Source organism: Helianthus annuus, chromosome 9 (genome assembly GCF_002127325.2).
Source record: "Helianthus annuus cultivar XRQ/B chromosome 9, HanXRQr2.0-SUNRISE, whole genome shotgun sequence".
NCBI classification, from domain to species: Eukaryota; Viridiplantae; Streptophyta; class Magnoliopsida; order Asterales; family Asteraceae; genus Helianthus; species Helianthus annuus.
Window position 1 is genome coordinate 61175475 of NC_035441.2, and position 25660 is coordinate 61201134.

At 35.5% G+C, this 25660-nt stretch overlaps 1 protein-coding gene across 1 annotated transcript; it reads left to right on the forward strand.

Moving 5' to 3' along the window:
- The first annotated feature begins 8719 nt into the window (after positions 1-8719).
- On the forward strand, positions 8720-25207 carry LOC110877780 (eukaryotic translation initiation factor 3 subunit A). The gene is made up of 15 exons (XM_022125983.2): positions 8720-8785; positions 9499-9570; positions 10110-10591; positions 11110-11325; positions 11432-11800; positions 11889-11918; positions 12631-12858; positions 12931-13092; positions 13203-13424; positions 13519-13731; positions 13807-14013; positions 14099-14179; positions 14254-14455; positions 14963-15376; positions 24944-25207. The coding sequence occupies exons 2-15, from the start codon at positions 9525-9527 to the stop codon at positions 25003-25005; spliced, it is 2934 nt and encodes a 977-aa protein (XP_021981675.1). The 5' UTR covers positions 8720-8785; positions 9499-9524; the 3' UTR covers positions 25006-25207.
- The last annotated feature ends 453 nt before the right edge of the window (positions 25208-25660 follow it).

Here is a 25660-nt window from a genome sequence, read left to right on the forward strand (position 1 = left end):
CCATCATCAACATCTGTTTTATTCAAAACGAACATTGACAAAAACATCACTCAACAACTAACATAAACACATATGGATACTAGGTAATCATACTTTATTGTTTTTGATTTCTCTATAATTTAAACTACATTTCGATTACCTTTGTCGTCCTTATTTGACGTTTCTGAGTCACTACATACCAATGGTCTGTCAATTGTGTTTTTGAAACGTGATTTGTACATTTTGCCACTAAGCCGATGGCTTGACCTGACTGTAGAAATAATTAAAAACTATATTTAAAATACTGCATCACCGATGGCTTGACCCGACCATAATAACACTCTTCTTACAGACCAGCATGATAAATAACACCCTTCATATCTAATCGTAGAGAATTAACACTCTAAAGCAGTATCAACATGTAAAAAAACACATCCTAGATTAATAGCACCCTACATAACACCATAGTTGTAATGACACTCTATTAAATAACACCCTTCATATAAATCTCCAAGATAAATAACACCCCATATGAAGTTGCAGTATAAATAACACCATACCTATTTATAACAACATTCAAAAAACACATGATAAAAACTCCATACAGCACCAAATATAACTACACAACAGGTTTATAACACCATTTAAGATTTATAACACCATTTAAGACAAACACCCTGAACAAATACCAAAACTAAGCAACCTAAACACCCTAAACCTATATAACACCAAATAAAACTAAACATGAACTACATATAACACCATTTGAAAAAAACACCCACCTTGGTGTTATAACACTATTACTGTGTTATAACACCATTATTAAAATGAACACTAGCTTTAACACCATGATAAAAACACCAGGAACGAATACCAAAACAAACCCAAACTAAAAACCTTAACTGATGAACTACATAACACCATGGAAATACACCCTTATTCAATGAAACCCTAGTTTTAACACCATTCGACAATGAATCAGTATATATCTTGCTCTTGGTTAACATAAACTACCATACATTATAAAAAACACCATTAATCTTCAAAGGTATTAAACAATACAGTCGAACCTTTTTTAAAATTAGAGGTTGATTTCTTAATTTTTGGTATTATAAGCCCCCGATTTGTAGTGTCTTCTACTGTTGAATGATCCATCTTCATCTTCGTCCTTCGTTCCATTGTATCAGACGACGACCTTCGCTTCTTTCGATTGTATACGATTTAGATTTTGGGGCTCATTGAATCTGCTTAATCTTATAATCTTTGGTGGGAAGAATCGCCCTGTTTCTTCGAGCGTAAAAAACGTAAATGAGAGAGAAATCAGGTATAATAGATACGGTTATTGATTTGAAAGTATATGAAAGCCCTATTTTACCCCTATCAAATCAAATCAGTATTTAAAAAAAACACTATTTTAATTACAATATTGCCACACTAATCTTAACCATTAGATCAATGATCTAATGGTTTATATTCTTTCCTATCTTTCTCACAAAAACTACCTTTTTTACAATAACCTTACCCTATATATATATATATAGGGAGAGGATCATGAGAAAACTACATCTAGATAAGAAAACTAGAAAACTAACTAAAAAAGCCTAAAAAAAAGCTAAAAACACACCCAATTTTTTTTACAAAATTTTATGAAAAAATCGCTATATTTTATATATAAAAAAATTTCAAAAAAAAAAGTTTTTGTTGTACTGCACATGTGCATTATATGTGTACTACACATGTGCACTATATCCGTAATAGTGCACATGTGCAATACAACAAAAAAAAAATTGAAATTTTTTTCCATGCATAAAAACTAGCGATTTTTTATAAAAATTTGTAAAAAGAAATTTGGTATGTTTTTTAGGCTTTTTTAGTTAGTTTTTTTGTTTTCTCATTTAAACTAGTTTTCTCATGATCCATCCTCTATATATATAACATTAATAAATATGAACAACCGTTTGTAATTGTGAACAACATTCATCTTTCAATATTACTGTAATATGTCCCAAGCCCTTCTTTCTATCGGCCCAACCCCATGTTATTTTCCCCTAACCGCCTCACTAATACTATATATGTTATAATACGTATTCTAGCATGCATTAGTTATAAAAATCCCAAACTCTCATGAAACCCTAACCTGCAAGTACACGATCTTTATCTCCTCTCTCTCTCTCTCTCTCTCGCTGTGGTTGACGGAGAATCGGTCCCTAGATCACCATGCAATTGGTTAGTACAATTCTCTTCGTAGTCTTTAATTAAGGTTTCGTCACCTCGATTTTGGTTTTGGTTCGTTCTCGACTAAGATATTTGCATGATAATAGGTTAATATGTGGAACTGTGTGAATACTATGTGCAATATAATATGATAGAATAGATTATATATAAATGTATATGTGTATGAAAACTGCATTTGAGAATATAGGAATGATCGATAATCAACAAATGCATTTTTGTTTTCATTAAAAGCCATTAATATGTTGTAGAGTTGAGAAGGTGGGGTTAATCCAAATGTTAGAACACTTCGAGTATGATGAATGTTTTAAATGTTAATACTGAAGTAAGATTTCTAAGTAATAAATTTAGTTGATGTAAATTTGTGGATATCATATTTATCAAGTAGACTTTCTGGTATGGTGGGATAAATGGCCATATGTTTTATTATGAAGTCAAGAGACATCGGTTTAGATGAGGATTCGTATAATTGTAGTACTAAATTAGCATGTGAGACTCGATATGGAAACTATGATGTAATGCTTATGTGATGGGTTTATGACAAATCTGATCAATGGCGGGTATGGTCAGCTTTCAACAGTGTTGATAGGGTACATGATCACTAAACATGCTAACGGAACCTTTAGGACCCGCGATAAGAAGTGAAAGCTAAAAAAACAAATTGTTTGGCATTTACAACCAACTTCGGTTGGCTGTAAAAGAGTCGTAACATGTTGAAAATTGGGTTTTCTTGAGTCTATAACGTTTTATTTTGAAATACGCTTCAAATGGCGCTGGAATCATATTTTTTCGTGGTCGTTTGCTATTTTTAAAGGTCCGTTATGTACAGCAGCAAAAGCTGCGTTTTTTCTGCAGAAAATGTATGTTATGTTTTTCGTCATAACTTGAAATCTGGATAGAGTTAGGTCATGAAATTTGTACAGTGGATGGCCGCGGGTGTCGTTGTAATTCTCTAACTAGAATTTCGTCAATCGGACTTACGATGAATATTAAATAAATTTTTCCGTGGACCACAATCAGAAAGTGATGAATCTGATTGCAGCCCGGTAAATGATTTTTATAAAAAAATTGGTAATGAATTGGATCCCGAGATTTTTACACAATGATATTTGGACCGTTTGGAACATTGTGATATCCTACATCGGTTGTGAAGGGGAACTAAGGCTTCCTTATAAGGGGTTGGATACCTTCACCATTATGACGCGTTTTAAAACTGTGAGGGCCGGACGCTGAGGGCGTACTGGCTGCCAAAGCGGACAATATCATGGTGAGGTTACGCTGGGCTGTTATAGATGGTATCAGAGCCAGGGACCGGACTGGTGTGCCAGCGAAGATGCTGGACCCCATAAGGGGGTGGATTGTGATATCCCACATCAGTTGTGAAGGAGAACTAAGGCTTCCTTATAAGGGGCTGGATACCTTCACCATTATGACGCGTTTTAAAACCGTGAGGGGCGGGCACTGAGGGCGTGCTGGCTGCCAAAGCGGACAATATCATGATGCGGTTACGCTGGCCTGTTACAGTACCCAATGCCGAAATGTTCAAACTATGGACGTTTTGGTCATATAGCAAATGTCTGTCGTTCAGCCACTAAGCCAAACAAAGCTATGGCAGTTCCTACTCAATTTATCGCGACTCCTTATGTGATACATGTTTGTCCTAACTACCCACATGGAACCTGTTTCAGTTGTGGTTATCCTAACCACTTCAATTGACTTGGCTGGCAAATGACGACTCAACGAATGGGCACAAGATTAAAACTGGCAATATCAAGGCTTGTGCTAATGTCTGCATAAACACTTAAACTTTTGAGTTTTCTGTTTACTTTCCAACGATCTTGAAACACTTTGGTTGTTCTATAAATAAATTTGGCCGTTTCCATTTTATTTACAAGTCAATGTGGTTACATGTATGAATGGCATACCCCTACCAAGGAACTGTGCTCCTTGCAAGACAAACTACACTCGTAATTCTTCCTTTTTTGAGATCGCTCGCGATCTCCACGAAAATCCTAAGTACTCGTTTCTTCTAAGAAACAAAGTACAAGGTACAAGTTACAACTCTGGACGAATACCCAAAATACCGCTTTAAATCCTTGATTGGATACCTAAGGGTACTTTCGTAAGTCCTTAATTGGTCTTACGCAATATATCTATGTGCGTATCATTTCTTCCTGGTTTCACGACATTTTACATAGAATATGATTTCAAAAACATTTCATATAGGTTTAAAAACATTTAAACATGGTATATTTTCCCAATATACCAAGTGCATAATTTCAAAAACATCATCCATGTTTTCAAACACCTCAAACATGATTTTAAAGGCATTTTACATGGTTTTAAAAAACATTTTATAAACATATTTACCAAGTACATGATTTCAACAACATTACATAAGGTTTTAAAAACATTAAACATATTTTCAAAGATCCCACGCATAGTTTTCAAAGACATTCTGCTCGTATGTTGACTTAGCATACGTAGTACACGATTTTCAAAGACATTCTGCTCGTACGTTGACTTAGCATACCTAGTACTAGGTTTTGAAACAATTTCTCACTACACGAATTCCAAAATCCTTATAGGATCTTCCTATCTTCATAGTTAGATCCTTGAGGATGTTTAAAGCGCAAAATCAAAGTCCTTAATTGGATTCTTTGTGTGCTTTAATACGTATGTTACGATTTAATGAGGACAAAACCAAATCCTTAAAAGATCTTCCTATCTTCATAGTTAGATTCTTGAGGATGTTTAAAGTACTAATTGAAGTCCATTGATTGAATTCCTGGTGTACTTTAAATGCAAGTGTACAAATCGATAACAAATTGATAACAAGTTGATGACCAAGTTGACAATTATGTGATTATATGATTATGTGTTTATGTGTTATGTGTGATCCGAATGCTCGCTATCCAAATCCTTTTAGAGTCTTCCATATCTTCATATGATGGATTCTTAGAAGGATATCCAAAAGTACTATCTTAAATCATTAATGGGCTTCTATGCAATAGTTAAGACCCTTGGATTGTAAAGTACTATTCCAAAGTTAAAGACATCATTCGTTGATGTAGTTAAAGCGACCCTTTGGTGGTCAAGTTAAAGAGATCATGTGTTGATCTAGTTAAAGATATCATGTGGTGATATAGTTAAAGAGACCCTTTGGTGGTCTAGTTAAAGAGATCATGCGTTGATCTAGTTAAAGATATCATTCATTGATATAGTTAAAGAGACCCTTTGGTGGTCTAGTTAAAGAGATCATGTGTGGATCTAGTTAAAGATTTCATGTGTTGATATAGTTAAAGAGACCCTCTGGTGGTCTAGTTAAAGAGGTCGTTCGTCGATCTAGTTAAAGAGATCATGTGTTGATATAGTTAAAGAGATCATTCGTTTATCTAGTTAAAAAATTCCTTTGGTGATCTAGTTGAAGAGACTCTTTAGTGGTCTATTTAAAGAGATCATTCGTTGATCTAGTTAAAGAGACTCTATGGTAGTCTAGTCAAGTCATCACAGGATTATTCCTTTGATTTTCCCCTACACATTATAAAATGAATTGTGCGGATTGTGCAAGAAACTACGTAATTATGGATGCATACATAATTATGGAATTCAGTGCACAGAAACCATAGCAAGTTTTGTCATGTGTAAGAACTAAGAACCTATAGTGATAAGAATAACGAAACGGGAACAATGTAATAAGGGTATGGTGGATACGCCGATGGTACTTCCTATATATAAGTGTTCCTTATTACATTGCAAGCGTGACATTATTTAAGCTACTAGAAGTTCAGGACCTTGACCAATGTTGTTTTATCTCTATGACTCCAATTTCGAGCACACACAAGTTTCCTATAATAGTCTTCATAGGAAACATTATCTCCGTTGTTCAAAACTCCAAATTCTTGTCGAATTCACACACTCTCCATATTTTACTACAACAAGGATATCATTTTGACAATTACATATCACTCTTGAGGTTCGGTACAATCATACGCAAACCTATTGGAATGGAGTTTAAATGTTCGAATCTAAACTCTTCCATACAAACAATAGGCGAGTATGATTAAAAACGTTCGCTGGAAATCCAGACGTGACCTAGAGTTTTACTTAGGTAACGGAGGATTTATTTGAAAATGAATTATCCACATCTGTCTTCACAAGTTTCCTCTAAATTAAATTTCGGGGCAAAACTTCCTAAAGTATGTGAGACTGTGACATTTGTGCCATTACGATCATCATACAATTACGAATCCACTGAAACTTGTGTTTCATTCTTGGGATTTGTACAATTACATGTGACAAGTACACATATCAAATTTTGTATGATTCCGAACTCTCGGGAAGTTTTTCTGGAAGTTATACGCAAAGTGTTACGTAAACGTAATCAGTTTAACGTGACATACACTCCGTAATAGTGACATAAGCTTAACATAGTTTAAATAACCTTTACATAACTTAGAAATAAGTTTTGAAGGGTTTGTTTGGCAAAAACAAGTGTATTCGATCACAAGGACTATTTGCAACCAACTGCAAAAGTCTGCCAAATTGTATTGCAACGAACACCCCGGAACAAGATCATAAGCTAAACATACCCTAAATACCCTTAACATATCTTAGAAATAAGCTTTGAGGGGTTCGGTGTGAGAAAACATGTTTATTTGATCAACATGGACAAAAAGCGTTAAAAACTGCGGAAGTTTGCATAAACATGCATATCTCACGTTCTGACCATATCCGGACATCCAAAAATTTTTGTAATCACTAAAATATTTTATTTTAGTGATAGGAATGCAAAAATACCATTCGTTGCGCAATTTGGATCATTTCGCATCCGTTCGAGTTTCGTCGTAATTAACAGAACAACGCGACCGTACGACCAAACGAACCAACATCCATGATATTCCCAAGCATATTTTGTGACAACCCGCACTTTAGAACCTTTTCGTGGTGTTGTAATGTAACTTGTATGAACATACGTGATTAATTGATCTGTTTAATTTCAAAGAATGTAATGGTTTGGTATGGTATGTGTTACGTAGTTGTACTGTGAATAAGTTTAGTTGGTCGCACAACATCGTTGGGTCGCACACCCTACTTTTGATCGCACACCTTCGTATGTTGCACTATTGTTCTCGGCCCAAGAACCCAGCCCGCCCGTGTAGTGGCCTACGGTCCAAGAAAGTGAGCCCGACTCACCCTATGCGCATACACATCCACCATGGGTGATGTGTTTCTCATATTTTACAAAACACAAACACACACAAACCCTAAAGCTCTCCCTCTTCCTTTCCTCCTCGTGCGACGGCAGCAAGCACACCCTCTCGAAAATTTTGGTCAAACTCCGCCACTGGTAGTGTTTTGGTTTAATTGGTTCACTCGATTTATCTTTTTTTTAAGATTGTGTTATAAGTAGCATGTATAAGTGACCGAAATATAGGTGTACATGTTATTAAACTAAGAAATATTCGGTTGAGCGCCCCGCAACGCGGGCGACACATAATTACATACATTCACTATTAGTAGACATGTGCACATCATGATTTAATAAAATTTGCATGTTAAAACTCAGTCCAACTTCACATACACATAGCCATTTTGTCATATTTTAGAAATAACTTTATATGGAAATGCAACGTCACCAATTTTTTTTTACATGTTACAATCTATACACACGAGCTAGTCAACAACAAAAAAGGAGAAACAATGCTTAAAATAATTAAGCAAGTTATTTCACTTTTTATAACTTATCTTTTATTTTATTACCTTCTAAAACTAGGGGCTGTTTGTTTAGTTTTTAATAAGGCTTTTAATGATTTAGACATTTTATTGGTTCAAAACTTAATGTTAGTGTGTTTGTTTCGTAAGCAGATATCTGAATGATTTAGACATTTACATCTGAATGATTAAGCATTATACCGAGTCTGAATGGTTAAGACCTCTTATCTGAATTGGGCAGACATTTGCCTCTGAATGGTTAAGCATTATACTAGCTCTTAATGTTTCAGATCTCTTACTAGTTAAGCACTTAATAATTCAGACATCTTATTGGTTTAACACTTAGACGTTGTTTGTTTACCTCATAATGAGGCTCTTAATGATTCAGACCTCTTACTGGTTCAGCACTTAATGATTCAGACTGTTTGTTTCACGAGCAGATGTCTGAATGGTTCAGACATTTGCCTTTGAATGATTAAGATTTATACAAAGTTTAAATGGTTAAGATCTCTAATCTGAATTGGTCAGACGTTTGCCTCTGAACGGTTAAACATTATATATACTTTTAATAGTTTAGACCTCTTATTAATTCAACACTTTAACATTCAAGATATTACCAAATAGCATCTTACTTATTCAGAATTACCAAATAGCCCTAGAAAAAACAAGTGGTTACTTGCTCTTCCAAAACAACTTGTAAAAGTTTTGTGTGAATAAGTGAATGGGCTTACCGGTAAGTGGGCTAATATTTCATGCTATAAATACATCTCGTGGGCTTCAACACACAATCTCCATCTGAAACATTTTTGCCGAAACCCTAATCTGTGCCAGCGGCTGCTCATCATCTCCGGCGATTAAGGTATCACACCGCTATAATAACACTAATTCACTTTATCAACATAACATATTCGTTAATTTATCGATTCATGATTCCTGTTTTTCTTTCGCTAGCGGTTAACACGCTCGATCGATAAATTGTATCGTATTACACCATATTTTGTGTTTAAATTGATCAATTTACAATTCAGTTGTTGTAGATCTATGTTTTACATTAATATGTATGTGTAATTTGATGATTGGATGTCTGTGATATGCTATCGGGCATGAAATTAGGGTTTGACGCAATAAGTTTTTGTTAAATTGCAAATTCGTGCTGTGTTTGTTGTTTAAATATGTGTTGATTTGATTTGTTATTTAGAGAGCGAAAGTTGTTAATTTTTTCCTGTTTTTGTGATTATGCTTGTTGATTTGATTCTCAGTTAGATATAGTAAGCATTTGTGTGTGTGTGTGTATGACTGATTTGTTTCTTATATTCTCTAAAAAACTGAAGTCATCTGGTAATGTTCAATGCTCTGTTCGTGATATATCCTTTTAAAAATTCTGTATACTGCTGGTTAAGAAGTGTTAATGTCAGATAACTTTGGTTTGGTACTCGTATTATTGTGTATATAGAAAGTGCCTGTATACAGTTGGTGCTTCTGCTGCTTTATTTGTGTATAATTCTGTGCTATACCTGACCAAATACATACATTTATAACTAAGTGTTTCTTGTTTGTTATCTATTATTATAGGTGTAAGCAGACCTCTGTGATTGACAATGGCGACTTTTGCCAAACCGGAAAATGCTTTAAAGCGAGCTGAAGGTGAGTGGCATTGTGTTGTGTCAGCTTTTTGTAGCGTTGTAGTCACTATAACTGCTGATACAGTGATACAGAAACTGCAGTGCTAATTTTATATGTTGGTGTACATGTAGCCACCATCAGTGCTTTTTTTAGTTTTATTTGTCTATTAGTTTAAGTGGATTAGATTACTTCATTAATCATTCTCACTCGGGGCTCTTGTTGTCTACATATTTGAGCTGTTATTTCTTTTTTAGTGATGGCTTCTGACCCTATGGTTGGAAACTAGGTGTAAAATAAGCAGCTCAAACATTATACAGTGATTATCTTTTTCGACACATGTTCGTACTCCATTTATTCTTAATTTGTGAGGGTTTCCATTTTTCCTCTCACAGTTATATTCTTGGAACAATGAAACTAGTCACATAGCAAAGTAGCGTGAAATTATTTGCGTAAAGTCACAGTTTCATAACCAATCTTTTCCAACTAATGTTTTTGCATTGAATCTCAGTTTATAGTGGTTGTTTTGTATGACTAATTAAATTTTGTTACTCTTGGTACAGAATTGATAAACGTTGGCCAGAAACAAGATGCACTTCAAGCCCTTCATGATCTTATTACATCAAAGAGGTACAGGGCATGGCAGAAAACTCACGAAAAGATTATGTTTAAGTACATTGAGCTCTGTGTTGAGATGAGGAGGGGTAGATTTGCTAAAGATGGTCTCATCCAGTACCGTATTATATGCCAGCAAGTTAATGTTAACTCGTTAGAGGAAGTCATAAAGTACTTCATGGATCTTTCGACCAAGAAGGCTGAGCTGGCTCGTAGCCAGGCCCAAGCTTTAGAAGAAGCTTTGGACGTGGATGATCTTGAAGCGGATAAAAGACCAGAAGATCTGATGTTGAGCTATGTTAGTGGTGAGAAGGGAAAGGATCGTTCGGATAGGGAGCTTGTCACCCCGTGGTTTAAATTTCTGTGGGAGACTTACAGAACTGTTCTTGAAATTTTGAGAAACAACTCCAAGTTGATGGCTTTGTATGCAGTAAGTTTTTGCTAAGATGCCCTTAGAAACCACCTTTTTTAATTCCACCTTAATCGTTAGTACTTGCAAGTTGCAACTTTTATGAATGTTGACTAATTTATTTCAGAAACTCTTTAATCTTTTTCTCAATCTAAACTATATAGAAAAAATATGACATAACCCTTGGTTGAAGAACTTGGTGCCCGTCATAATTTAAAATAACAAGCTTACTATTAGTTTCGCTTCCCCATAAAGTATTAGGAGTTTGTAGTTTATTTTTGTTCTTATCATTGTAATATATGTTCTTCAATCCCTCATATACTCGATTCACTTAATTTCTTTTTCCTGAATTTCTTAATTTTATAACTTTGCTAACAAAGATCACTGAATGAATAGTTTGTCCTATATATATAGTGGTAGGTTTTGGGGTGACTTATTTAGTTGGTTAATATTAGCTAGAAGTTGACTAAACTGAGTTTTACTGATTTATGACTCTTCTTTAAAGGAAGTATATATAATGCTTGATTACTTGTATGCAGGACACCGCGCATCGTGCTTTCCAGTTCTGCAAACAATACAAAAGGACAACCGAGTTTCGCAGGCTTTGTGAGATAATAAGGAATCATCTTGCAAATCTTAACAAGTACAGAGACCAGAGAGACAGACCTGACCTAACTGCTCCAGAAAGCCTACACTTTTATCTCGATACACGATTTGAGCAACTGAAAGTTGCAACTGAGCTTGAACTCTGGCAGGTTTGTCATGCTCTTTATACATTTTTCTGTATAAAGTACACCATACGACATGTGTATTTTTTGCTTAACTGTTGGTTTTTGTATTTTATGATAATAATTGTTTCAGGAAGCTTTTCGTTCGGTCGAAGATATCTATGGGTTGACAAGCATGGTTAAGAAAATGCCGAAATCATCCTTGATGGCTGTATATTATGCGAAGTTAACTGAGATTTTCTGGATTTCGTCTAGCCATCTGTATCATGCTTATGCATGGTTTAAACTTTTCCTACTTCAAAAGAGCTTCAATAAGAACCTGAATCAGAAAGACTTGCAGTTAATTGCGTCATCAGTCTTGTTAGCTGCCCTTTCTGCTCCACCTTATGATCATCTTAAAACTGCATCTCATTTAGAATTGGAACATGAGAAAGAAAGGAATCTAAGGATGTACAACCTTATCGGGTTTAACATTGATACAAAGCTTGAAACAAGAGAAGTGGTATTTCATATTTGTCAACCATGATTTTTTTTACTGTGGATAATAACCATTTACTTATTATAATTATATTATCTTTTTTTTTCTGCAGCTCTCCCGATCATCTCTTCTTGCTGATCTTGTAAGATTGCCGTCTTTCTGTCTCTTTTTTCATATACTTTTTAATAGGGGCGCTAAACGGGTTGTCTTTAACCTGACCTGAACCCCAAAAATTTAGAGACGTTAACTCGAAAATTGTGTCAAGCATAGGAACCCAAGCACGGCCAGAATTTTCCCGGGTGACCCGAATTCAACCTGTTCAACCCAATTTTTTATTTTTAATTTTTTTTGCTAATTAATATATTAAAATTAAATTTATTACAAAAAAAATACAAATGTATATAATAACAATTACATTAAATTATAAAATCTTATGTGAATTTCTCTTTTTAAGTTATAATTATGGCATAAAATACATACTCAATTTCATTTATGACATAAAACATGTTGTAAAAATATATTGTTATAATATAAATGGGTTAAACGGGACAACCCTAACCTGACTGGGTTGACCCGAACCCGACCTGTTTAGCTAAACGGGTCTGCAGGTTCAACCTGAAACTGATCAGACACTAAACCCAAACCCACAAATTTCGTGTTAGCCTGTTAGGTTCGTGTTGTGTTTTCGGGTTGTGTCAGAAATTCACACCCCTACTTTTTATCTATGTGAATATTAGACACCTCTGCAAGCTCGTGTTCATGTTGCATGCTTTACTAATTACTACTTGAAAGCTTTTGAATGCTAGCATGTCTTATACTTGTTTCTTTTATTTATTGACATCATTTTTTTTCAGGTCTCCAAAGGGGTAATGACATATGTAACTCAGGAAGTGAAGGATCTTTATCATATTCTAGAAAACGAGTTTCTTCCTTTGGATTTGGCATCGAAAGTACAGCCTTTGTTGGCAAAGATATCCAAACTTGGGGGCAAGTTATCTTCAGCTTCTTCTGTACCAGAAGTACAGCTATCTCACTATGTTCCCGCTCTGGAAAAAGTAGCTACTTTAAGGCTGCTTCAACAGGTAAGTAATCGGTTTTATTGCAGGTTGGTTTAGTTGTTACGTACGTTACATTTTGATTTTTTTCTGTTTCAGGTCTCTCAAGTGTACCAGACGATGAAAGTTGAAACTTTATCGAAAATGGTTCCGTTCTTTGACTTCCCTGCTGTGGAGAGGATATCTGTCGATGCTGTCAAACATAGTTTCATTGCTATGAAGATCGATCATATGAAGGGTGCAATTATATTTGGTGACTTGGTTCGTTTTTTACGTATATCGATATTAGTTCGTTTTATATATTTGTTATTGATTATTAGCTTGTTTGACTAACAAAAACATTGGTTTTTCGTTTGTTTATTTTTTCCTAGGGTTTTGAATCTGACATTTTGCAAGACCATTTAAGTGTTTTAGCAGTCAATTTGAATACATCCAGGTCAATGATATATCCTTCGCAGCCGAAAGCATCGAAACTGAGTGCTATGTTGCCAAGTTTGGCAGATATTGTTGATAAAGAGCACAAAAAACTTCTGGCACGGAAATCCATCATTGAGAAACGCAAGGAGGAACAAGAACGTCACCTGCTTGAGATGGTACACATTCATATCACACATTTTGATACTATAGTTTTACATTTGGAATTTTTCGTTCCAAAAAAAAAGTTATAAATTTGTTTTTGTTTTTTAGGAACGAGAAGAGGAGACGAAAAGATTGAAACTGCAGAAGAAAACCGAAGAGACAGAACAGAAAAGGCTTGCCACTGAATTTGAAGAAAGGAAGCGCCAGAGAATTCTTAGGGAAATGGAGGAGCGTACCCGTCAAGAAGCACTAGAATTTATAAATGATGTCGTTGGAAAGCGCACCAAAAAGAAAGGAAAGAAGCCTCCTATCCTCGAAGGGGTGAGTTTATAATTTCTTATCTATTTTAGTTTTTAAATAAAGTTCAATGGCTTATGTCAAGTTTGTTTTTTACAGGAGAACGTGACAAAGCAGACTTTAATGGAGTTAGCATTGCAAGAGCAAGTTAGAGAGAGGCAGGAAATGGAAAAGAAAATGCAAAAACTAATTAAAACTATGGATCATTTCGAAAGAGCAAAAAGGGAAGAGGCGGCACCTTTGATCGAAGCTGCGTTCCAAAATCGCTTAGCCGAGGAGAAAGATCTTCATGAATATGAACAACAGGTATTCATTTTATCTACATACCCTTTGATCTATATTGCAAGACAATTTACTTAATTGTGACTATGTTGTCATAATTTTCCTGCAGCGTGAGGTTGAACGGAGCCGATTACGCCATGATGAAGATGTGAAGGAGAAGAATAGACTTGCCCGGGTCATGGAACACAAGGTCTGTTCATTGTTTATTTTTTATTTAAATGTTGTTATAGGTAAATAAAGAAGTAAATAAACTCGTGTGTGTAGAGGGAGTTTGAAGAAAGAGTCGTGAGGCGGCGAGAGGCCGAGTACGCGAGATTGAGAGCTGAGAGGGAAGAACGACTTAGCCAAGTTCTCAAGGCACGGAAAGAAGAGAGAGACATGAAAAGGAAAATGTTATACTATCTCAGGACTGAGGAGGAAAGGCTCACGAGGTTGCGTGAGGAGGAAGAAGCTCAAAAACGTCTAGGTAAAGCAGTTTTTTGTTTTATTGTTATATTTAGTAGCGCTTTAATACCATAAAAACCAGCATACTTTCTTATTAAGACATGGATGATTATTATTTTAGAGTAAATTGCAATTTTCGTCCTTGAAGTTTGGCCACTTTTGTGCCTTTCAATCAAATCGCATCTGGGTCCTTATCGTTTCAAAATCTTGCCTTTTTCATCCTTATGGTTTGGAATATAATTCGACTTTCGTCCCTCAAAATTTGGCCCTCAGTGATAAAAATGGCAAGATTTCAAATTTTTTGGATGAAAAACAAACCTTTGGAAGAAAGTTGCAAAAGCGGCCAAACTTCTGGGACGAAAATGACACTTTGCCTTTATTTTAAATTATAGTTATAATTTTTAAACAATTTTTTAACATACCAAAGTTGAACTGGTGGGGCTTTTTGTACAAAAAGATAAAATTACTTGGTTTATAAACCTTTAAAAGGTGAATTACTTGTGTTTTATGGATACGGTTGTGCATGCAGAGGCTGAAAGGCGTAAAAAAGAGGAAGCCGAGAGGAGGGCAAAGCTAGATGAGATTGCCGAAAGGCAAAGGAAGAGAGAACAGGAACTGGAAGAAAGAGAGAGGCTTAGGAAGGAAGCTATTTTAAGGGGAACACCAATCGATGCTCCAACCAAACCTCTTTCCTCTGATCTTCCAGGGTCCGGTGCGGCGGCTCCAGCGGCAGCAGCCCCAGCAGCAGCAGCAGCTCCCTCTGAATCTACCACTGGTGGTGGCAAGTATGTGCCCAAGCATCGTAGAGGTGGGGTGGCAGCGGCAGCTGCTCCACCAGCACAACCGGATAGGTGGGGGAGCGCCAAACCGGATGATCGGGCGGCACCAGCGCCATCTGACAGGTGGGGGAGTGGCAAGCAGGACGATCGTCCAGCTCCCGCTGGTGACAAATGGAGGCCTTCTTTTGGCGGTGGTGGTGCCAGGCCGTCCAAGTTTTCTCGGTGAAGTTGAGGTAATTGTTTTTCAAGCTTTGGGAGGTATTACAATTGACCCTATGTAATAAACAAAGAAGTCTGAATTTTGGTTTCAAAGCATTTGGTCGGTGCAACTAAAGAACGCCTAAATTTTCTTGTTAGTTTTAAAGTTGGAACGATAATCGTTTGATGGGATGCTTTTTGACTGTCAAATTAAGAATTTGTTGGTTTGTTGGTTAATGTTTTGCCGTTACATCTATGTGTTTACCCTTGTTTTATGTTTCATCAAATGTTACTTGTATTCGATGTGTCAAATGTTAGATCAGTTTCTATAAATTGACTTAGAGTTGATCGCGCTAATAGATATGAAATTGATCACTACTAATCACTCGGTCCGACCACGAAAGATGGCAAACTAAATGTCATATTGTGTTTATATTCTTGAAATTAAAATGCCTGTCTCTATTAATAATTCTAAAACGACAAAAAAGAGATGTCGAGATTAAATAATATCAACACCAAACACATCTCTCGCGCTAATTATGTTTTTGGCTTGATATCCTACAAGGGAGTATACAAAAGCACGCTGCTTGAAATGTATACATTTGAACAATGTTTTTAAGCGTTTGTAGTTTTTTTTTGTTTTTAGGCCATATGTAGTGATAAAGCTCACAAGTGACGCAAAATGTAAGGAGCGGGCTTTATGTTGATATTTAGATTAGATGACCTAGTTGATCACGCTTAAACATATCTATACATATAATAAAGTAAACCAATTTGAGACACATGGCAATCAATGAGACTATCTAGAAATCTATTTTCCCTCCGAAAATATAATCCCTTTAGTTTCATGGTTAACCCTAAATTCAAAATAATAATAATAATAATAATAATAATAATAATAATAATAATAATAATAATAATAATAATAATCTACTTAAATATTCTAATAGTCTACTTGAATATTGTGAATTTCATTTAAGTTTCGGTGTTTTATTGGATAAGATTTGAGTTTTAAAAGAAGAATATTTTATTTTCGGTCAGATGTAGAAATAATAAAGTATATTAAAATAAATAGATATATATTGACTTTAAAATATATCCCTTGAGTTTCATGGTTAACCCTAAATTCAAAATAATAATAATAATAATAATAATAATAATAATAATAATAATCTACTTGAATATTCTAATAGTCTACTTGAATATTGTGAATTTCATTTAAGTTTCGGTGTTTTATTGGATAAGATTTGAGTTTTAAAAGAAGAATATTTTATTTTCGGTCAGATGTAGAAATAATAAAGTATATTAAAATAAATAGATATATATTGACTTTAAAATATGATGTTACAAATAATATTGAATCCCTAAATTCAAAATAATAATAATAATAATAATAATAATAATAATAATAATAATAATAGTACTAATAATAATAATAATAATAATAATAATAATAATAATAATAATAATAATAATAATCCTCAAAACTGATCTCCCTTCACATATCAATTTAATTTTATTATTATTTATCTGTTTAAAAAACATATAAAAGCAAATGTTTATAAATTATATATTTTATAGTAAAGATAAGTTTATAATTTCAAAGTAGAAAAATCACTTTAAAAACATCATCAACTTCAAATGGTTAATACCTTATCAACTTCAAACGTAAACAACTACTAATATATTTAGCTTATTATAACAAAAATATTAGCACCAGAACAAAAAAAAAAACATATTCATTTATCGAACAACCAATTGATGAAAATCAATAGATTTATGAATATAAAACAAGTATTAGTAATTAAAAATTATATTAAAATAAAATACTATATAAATTAATATTGTAAGATGAAAAGAGAGGGTGTCACGTGACATTATTTGAAATTCTTTATTTTATTTTATCATATAATTTGACATATTAAATAATAGATAAACTTTAAGGAACCACGTGTATTGTACGGGTTGAATAAATGTAATTTTATATACCAAATTCATACTATAAATAAACTAATATGTGACACGTATCAATTGGAGTCATCTATTTTTTTTATTTTCCTAAAGAAAAATTAAAAATTTTAAATTCGAAGATAATACTTTGTTAGAAAAATAGAAGGATTCTATTTCAAATACGATTTAATATTAATTTAGTATTTAATTAATATATGATAACTATACAAAAGAGGCGGGAAAACAGAAAATTAGATGGTTCCAATAAATGACATGTGTCACACATTAGTTTACTTATCTCTTTAGTTTCATAGATAATCCTAAATTAAAAAAAATAACCCTAAAATCTTGGTAATAGTTAATCCTAATTTCAAAAAAAAAAAAAATCCTGAAATCTTAGTAACAACATTCCAAATCTTCAAATAATACATTTAATGAAAATATTCGTAAATTATCATTATTCATGTTACATCTTTATTCTAAACATTGTGTGTCTTTGTAATTTACATCCATTCTATCTTTTTATTTATCATTAAATTTAAATGTAATGTAATACGTAAATACAATAATACGTATTATATAATATATTTATTTTTGTATTATTTTTAGCGACAGTTTGATTACATTCTTCTCTGATAAATTTTATAATACTAACATACATCATCTTTATATTAACTTATTTATATCAATTGGTATATAAATGTCTCCCTCTTTAGTTTGTATTTACAAGAAATATTTATTAAATAGTTTAAATTATTCAACCCGTGTAACACACGGGGAACTAACCTAGTTTACTACATATACATTTTCCATATGGGGAATAGTTTTCTTTTGTTGTTGGTCAAAAAAACTGGCGGCAAATAACAAGTTTTTTTTTATTAAGCTAGCATATAATAGTTAAAATTACGAATTTGTCCCCAGTTTAAAATAAAATTTTGGTTTTGCCCTAGCATAAAATTACGATTTTGCCCTCAAGTAAACATTATGATTTTGCCCACAGTTCAAAATAAAATTATGGTTTTGCCCCCAGCAGCTATGGTCCTGCCAAATTACAATTTTATCCCCAATTTAAAATTATGATTTCGCCCCACTTCAAAATAAAATTTTGGTTTTGCGCACAGCTTAAAATTACAATTTTGCCCACAGTTAAAAATTACGATTTTTGACCCCAGTTCAAAATAAAATTATGGTTTTGCCCCCAGTTCAAACTATGATTTTGCCTCCATTTCAAAATTACGATTTTACCCCAGTTAAAAATTGCAATCTTGCCATCATTTTTTTGGATAAAACTATGGTAGTATTTTATTTTACTTGGTTGACTCAGTTAGTTTTTATTTGTGCCAAACAGCTGTCTAGCACTCGCTAATTGGTCCTAACAAATTATTGTTTTGTCCATAGCTCTAAATTACATGCTTGCCATCGTTTTAGTTATTTTTTTTTGCAAAACTATCGTAGTGTCTTGGTTTAATTGGTTCACTCGATGTATCTTTTTTTTTGAGATTGTGTTATAAGTAGCATGTATAAGTGACCGAAATAAAGACGTACATGTTATCAAAGTAAGAAATATTCGGTTGAGCGCCCACAATGCGGGCGGCGCATAACACTAGTTTAAATACATTTTTGACAATCCCACTCATCATTTGACCCTATAAGGCTAAAGGGTGTGGGGGCCATGGTTGGGTCATCAATCGACATGTAGGACCGTTAATGAATTGCTACACCACCCCTTTGCCTCATCTACCATGGTTGGCATGGATTAAACCATGACAACCATGAGCCTCCTTTCTTTTTTCAGTATATCTTTTTCCTTTTCCACAAAAATAAATTAAAATAAGAGAATAGTGGTTTGGGTCACTACCACACCCTTAGGGTAGTGGTTTTGAATGATGGATTAAAAGGGTGTGATATAATGCTGATGTGAAAGGTCATGGAGACCACAAGGGTCATGACCACACCCTATAGCCTAAGATCATATGTTGTCAACAACGCCGTGTCTTGGACATGAAGATCTAACACATACATTTGTGTTGACCTATGTGTGTATTCCAAAGTTTTTATATAATATGGTGAATCAAACACACATGTGCAAACACTTATTTCGGTTTTGTTATAGAAAATATTACATACATTCACTATTCGTAGACATGTGCACATCATGGTGTTAGGTGGCAGTTGTAGCGGCAGCGGTGGTGGTGGGTGGAGAAGGCGGCGATTAGAGACGACGACGGGTGGTGACAACGGTGGTGGTAGCAGCGTTGTCCTTTATGTTTATACCCATTTTCAAGGATTGTCCTTTATCTTTATACCCATTTTCAGGCGTTGTCCTTTATGTTCGAAATTGACAAGTTTTGTCCTTTATGTTTTCAAATCATACACGTTTTGTCTTTTAGGCCTAACCCAGTTAGTTTTTTCAGTTAAATTTGGTTATGTGCTTTGCACATGAGGGCGTTATTGTCATTTTTGTGATGGAGGTGGATTGGAGGTGGTGATGGGAGAAAGATACCACATTTGAATTGACCGCCTTCATGTGCAAAGCACATGACCAAATTTAACTGAAAAAACTAACCGGGCTAGGCAAAAAGGACAAAACGTGTATGATTTGAAAATATAAAGGACAAAACTCGTCAATTTTGAACATAAAGAACAACGCCTGAAAATGAGTATAAAGATAAAGGACAATTCTTGAAATTCACTCTTGTTTTTATAGTGTTTGGTTTAACTTATTTAAATTGTTTTTGTGTGTGAAAAAGTTGTTTTAACTTATACCATGACTTATATAAATTAGAGTTAATTACGTTTTTCGTCCCTGTGGTTTGTCAAAAATCACTATTTCAGTCAATTAGTTTAAAAATTGCGTTTTCAGTCCCTCTGATTTCATTTACGTAACCATTTCAGTCCACCTCTATTAACCCCATCCAGTTATCCTGTTAGTTCTATATGAAATGACTATAATGCCCCTGATATTAAAGTTAAAACACAAATAAATAAATGGCTAAATTATCAAAGAATGAAAGTGAAGGGCTAAATTGTTAAAATGTTGTTGAACTTAAATATTTTAACTCTCTCTCCCCATGCATAACAACACAACAAGCACTACCACCACCTACCTCTACTCTTACCAGCCACGACAACCACCCTCCTCCACCACGCCGCCCACCTCCGTCGCACGCCGCCCACCTCTGCCACACGACACCACCCCGCCACCCACCTCCGCCGCATGACGCCCACCTCTGCTACACAACACCACCACGCCACATACCTCCGCCGCACGCCACCCACCTCTGCCACACACCACCACCATCCCCGTCACACCACTGCCATCATCTCACCTCTGAGGACGATGATGAAGATTGTTGTTGAACGGTGGGTTAAGAGCGAAGACCTAGGGTTTCGGCGAACCACCGGTCAGTATAGCAAATGGAGGTTTGAAAAACATCGATTATACAAAACCCCAAATCTGATTGAAATTACAAATGAAAACAAGATGAAAAATTAGGATGAGGATGTTGTAGATGGTTCCGTCCAGATCTTAAACCCACACAAGTTGAGGAGGTTGTGGGTGTGGTTCAAGATTTGTCCAAATCTGGGTTAAACAATGGTATTAGAGTGAGAGTTGCCAGAGAAGTAGGTTCGAGATGTGGTGCTGACCGTAGACGCTGGCGGCGCAGAGAGAGGAGCAGTGGCGGAGCTTGACCAAAAGTTTCGAGGGGGCGTAAAGTGATGGGACCCAAATTTTTTTTTCCTATCGTTATGTTTTGGGTCGGGTCGGGTTGGCTATTCGATTCAAGTCAGGTTAAATAATAATAGTTCCAAATAAAACAAAGTGTATATTTACCAAACTACCCATCATTTATATACAAAGTTTATAAATATTTAGGATATACAATTTAGGAAAAATAATCGGGGGCAATCCTATATAATTTTAAAATTTTCGGAGGAAAAATCGGAACTTATACACTTCTAACCGAAACATTGGGGTGGGCGGGTGCACCCCCGGGCATCCACAATACTCCGCCAGTGGAGAGGAGGTGGAGGATGATTTGTTGACCGGAGATGGCGGAGATTGTGTGGTGGTGGTCCGGTGTGGTTTAGGTGGTGATTCTGTTATATGTGATTGATTATGATTCAGGGCAGCAGAAGATAAGTCAGTGTACATTCAAAGAAGAGTGGGTTGTGTTTAATTGTAAGAGGGCAGTATGGTAATTTCACATGAAACTAACAACACAAATGGACGGGGTTAACGAAGGTGGACTGAAATGGTTACGGAAGTGAAACCACATGGACTAAAATTGCAATTTTTAAACTAATGAACTGAAATAGTAATTTTTACAAACCACATGGACGAAAAACGTAATTAACTCTATAAATTAGGGCATGTTTGGCTAAGCTTTTCAAAACAACTTATTGGCTTATTGACTTATCAAAAAGCCAATAAGTTGTTTTTGTGTTTGGCTAAGCTAAAAGTCCTTCTAGAATTGGCTTTTTGCAAAAAAGAAAAAAGAGGTTTCAAGAAGTCACAATATTGTGACTTTTTGGCCAGCTTTTAACTTTTCAAACTACAAATTATCAATATACCTCTTCTTTACCCACTTATATCTAAAAGAATGCCTATTTTAATCATTTTAGATCAATAAGTTAATTCAAACATTTTTTTAAAAACTCATTTTCAAAAACTTCTTTTCCGATATTTTTCCAAAAGTCCTTGTAATAAGCTTAGCCAAACTTACATGCCCTTAATAAGTTGTTTTTGAGAAGGAATTCCAAAAATCCCCTCAATTCACAATCTCCATCTGAAACATTTTTGCCGAAACCCTAATCTCTGCCAGCGGCTGCTCATCATCTCCGGCAATCAAGGTATCACACCGCCATAATAACACTAATTCACTTTATCAACATAACTGATTCGTTAATTCATCGATTCATTGATTCCTGTTTTTGTGTGTGTGTATGACTGATTTGTTTCTTATGTTGTGTAAAAAATTGAAGTCATCTGGTAATGTTCAATGCTATGTTGGTGATATATCCTTTTAAAAATTCTGTTTACTGCTGGTTAAGCAGTGTTAATGTCAGATAACTTTGGTTTTTTTGGTTTGTTGCTCGTATTATTGTGTATATAGAAAGTGCCTGTATACAGTTAGTCCTTCCGCTGCTTTATTTGCGTATAATTCTGTGCTATTCCTGACAAATACAGACAGTTATAAGCAAGTGTTTCTTGTTTGTTATCTATTATTATAGGTATAAGCAGACCTCTGTGATTGACAATGGCGACTTTTGCCAAACCGGAAAATGCTTTAAAGCGAGCTGAAGGTGAGTGGCATTGTGTCAGCTTTTTGTAGCGTTGTAGTCACTATAACTGCTGATACAGAAACTGTAGTGCTAATTTTATATTTCGGTGTACATGTAGCCGCCATCCGTGCTTCTTTTAGTTTTATTTGTCTATTACCCGAGTCTCATTTAACAGGAAGAGGGGAGGGAAAAGAGATGAAAATATGAAAAACCATGTTCCCGAGTTTCATTTAACAAGGGGAGGGGAGGGAAAAGGAGGGAAAAGGGAAGAAAATATGACCAAATATGACCATATATTCATCCTCCCAAATTGGAGAGATTAGGAGAGAAAATTTTCCTTCCCCTCCCCCCTCTTAAATGAGACTAGGGAACATATTAGTTTAAGTGGATTAGATTACTGCATTAATCATTCTCACTCAAGGCTCTTGTTGTCTACACATTTGAGCTCTTATTTCTTTTTTTGGTGATGGCTTCTGACCCTATGGTTGTAAACTAGGTGTAAAATAAGCAGCTCAAACATTATACAGTGACTTTTTTTTTTTGACATATGTTTGTACTCCATTTATTCTTAAGATGCGAGGGTTTTATTTTTTCCTCTCACAGTTATATTCTTGGAACAGTGAAACTAGTCACGTAGCAAAGTAGCGTGAAATTATTTGCGTAAAGTCACAGCTTCATGACCAACCTTTTCCCACTAATGTTTTTGCATTGAATCTCAGTTTATAGTGGTTGTTTTGTATGACTAATTAAATTTTTGTTGCTCTTGGTACAGAATTGATAAACGTTGGGCAGAAACAAGATGCACTTCAAGCCCTTCATGATCTTATTACATCAAAGAGGTACAGGGCATGGCAGAAAACTCACGAGAAGATTATGTTTAAGTACATTGAGCTCTGTGTTGACATGAGGAGGGGTAGATTTGCTAAAGATGACCTCATCCAGTACCGCATTATATGCCAGCAAGTTTGTTCATTGTTTATTTTTTATTTAAATGTTTTTATAGGTAAATAAAGAAGTAAACAAACTCGTGTGTGTAGAGGGAGTTTGAAAAAAGAGTCGTGAGGCGGCGAGAGGCCGAGTACGTGAGATTGAGAGCAGAAAGGGAAGAACGACTTAGCCAAGTCCTCAAGGCACGGAAAGAAGAGAGAGACATGAAAAGGAAAATGTTATATCTCAGGACTGAGGAGGAAAGGCTAACAAGGTTGCGTGAGGAGGAAGAAGCTCAAAAACGTCTAGGTAAAGCAGTTTTTCGTTTTATTGTTATATTTAGTAGTGCTTTAATACCATAAAATCAGCATACTTTCTTATTATGACATGGGTGATTTTTATTTTAGAGTAAATTGCAATTTTTGTCCTTTAAGTTTGGCCACGTTTGTGACTTTCATCCAAATTGCATCTGGGTCCTTATCGTTTCAAAATCTTGCCTTTTTCATCCTTATGGTTTGGAATATGTTTCGAATTTTGTCCCTCGAAATTTGGCCCTCAGTGATAAAAATGGCAAGATTTCAAACTTTTTGGATGAAAAACAAACCTTTGGAAGAAAGTTGCAAAAGTGGCCAAACTTCAGGGACGAAAATGACACTTTCCCTTATTTTAAAATTATAAATATAATTTTTAAACAATTTCATTTCAGTAACTTTAACATACCAAAGTTGAACTGGATGGGCTTTTTGTACAAAATGATAAAATTACTTGGTTTATAAACCTTTAAAAGGTGAATTACTTGTGTTTTATGGATACGATTGTGCATGCAGAGGCTGAAAGGCGTAAAAACGAGGAAACCGAGAGGAGGGCAAAGCTAGATGAGATTGCCGAAAGGCAAAGGAAGAGCGAACAGGAACTGGAAGAAAGAGAGAGGCTTAGGAAGGAAGCTATTATAAGGGGAACACCAATCGATGCTCCAACCAAACCGCTTTCCTCTGATCTTCCAGGGTCCGGAGAGGCGGCTCCAGCGGCAGCAGCCCCAGCAGCAGCAGCAGCAGCAGCAGCTCCCTCTGAATCTACCACTGGTGGTGGCAAGTATGTGCCCAAGTTTTGTAGAGGTGGGGCGGCAGTGGCAGCTGCTCCCTCTGAATCTACCACTGGCGGTGGCAAGTATGTGCCCAAGTTTTGTAGAGGTGGGGCGGCAGTGGCAGCTGCTCCCTCTGAATCTACCACTGGCGGTGGCGAGTATGTGCCCAAGTTTCGTAGAGGTGGGGCTGCAGTGGCAGCTGCTCCCTCTGAATCTACCACTGGCGGTGGCAAGTATGTGCCCAAGTTTCGTAGAGGTGGGGCGGCAGCTGCTCCTGCTCCTGCTGGTGACAAATGGAGGCCTTCTTTTGGCGGTGGTGGTGCCAGGCCATCCAAGTTTTCTCGGTGAAGGTGAGGTAATTGTTTTTTAAGCATTGGGAGGTATTACAATTGACCCTATGTAACAAACAAAGAAGTCTGAATTTTGGTTTCAAAGCATTTGGTTGGTGCAACTTAAAGAACGCCTAAATTTTCTTGTTAGTTTTAAAGTCAGAACGATAATCGTTTGATGGGATGCTCCTTAACGGCCAGATTAAGAACTTGTTGGTTAATGCGTTGAGTTACATCTATGTGTTTACCCTTGTTTTATGTTTCATCAAATGTTACTTGTATTCGATGTGTCAAATGTTAGATCAGTTTCTATAAATTGACTTAGAGTTGATCGCGCTAATAGATATGAAATTGATCACTACTAATCACTCGGTCCGACCACGAAAGATAGCAATCATATAGCAAATTAACGGGGCTTTATATTACAAGAGGGTGAAGTGGTAAGGGGGTTATATAACCCCGTCAATTATACATACATATGTATGTATATACATGTGTCTGAGTGGGGGAAGAATATTGTGCAACGTTATGTATTTCACGCGGAGACAACAAAACCAACCCATAGCGCCGGCCGTAGCGGTGGTGTGTCCGGGCGCTATGGGGCGCGATTAAGCTTCGGCCGTAGCGGTGGTGTGTCCGGGCGCTATGGGGCGCGATTAAGCTTTCCGACGGTA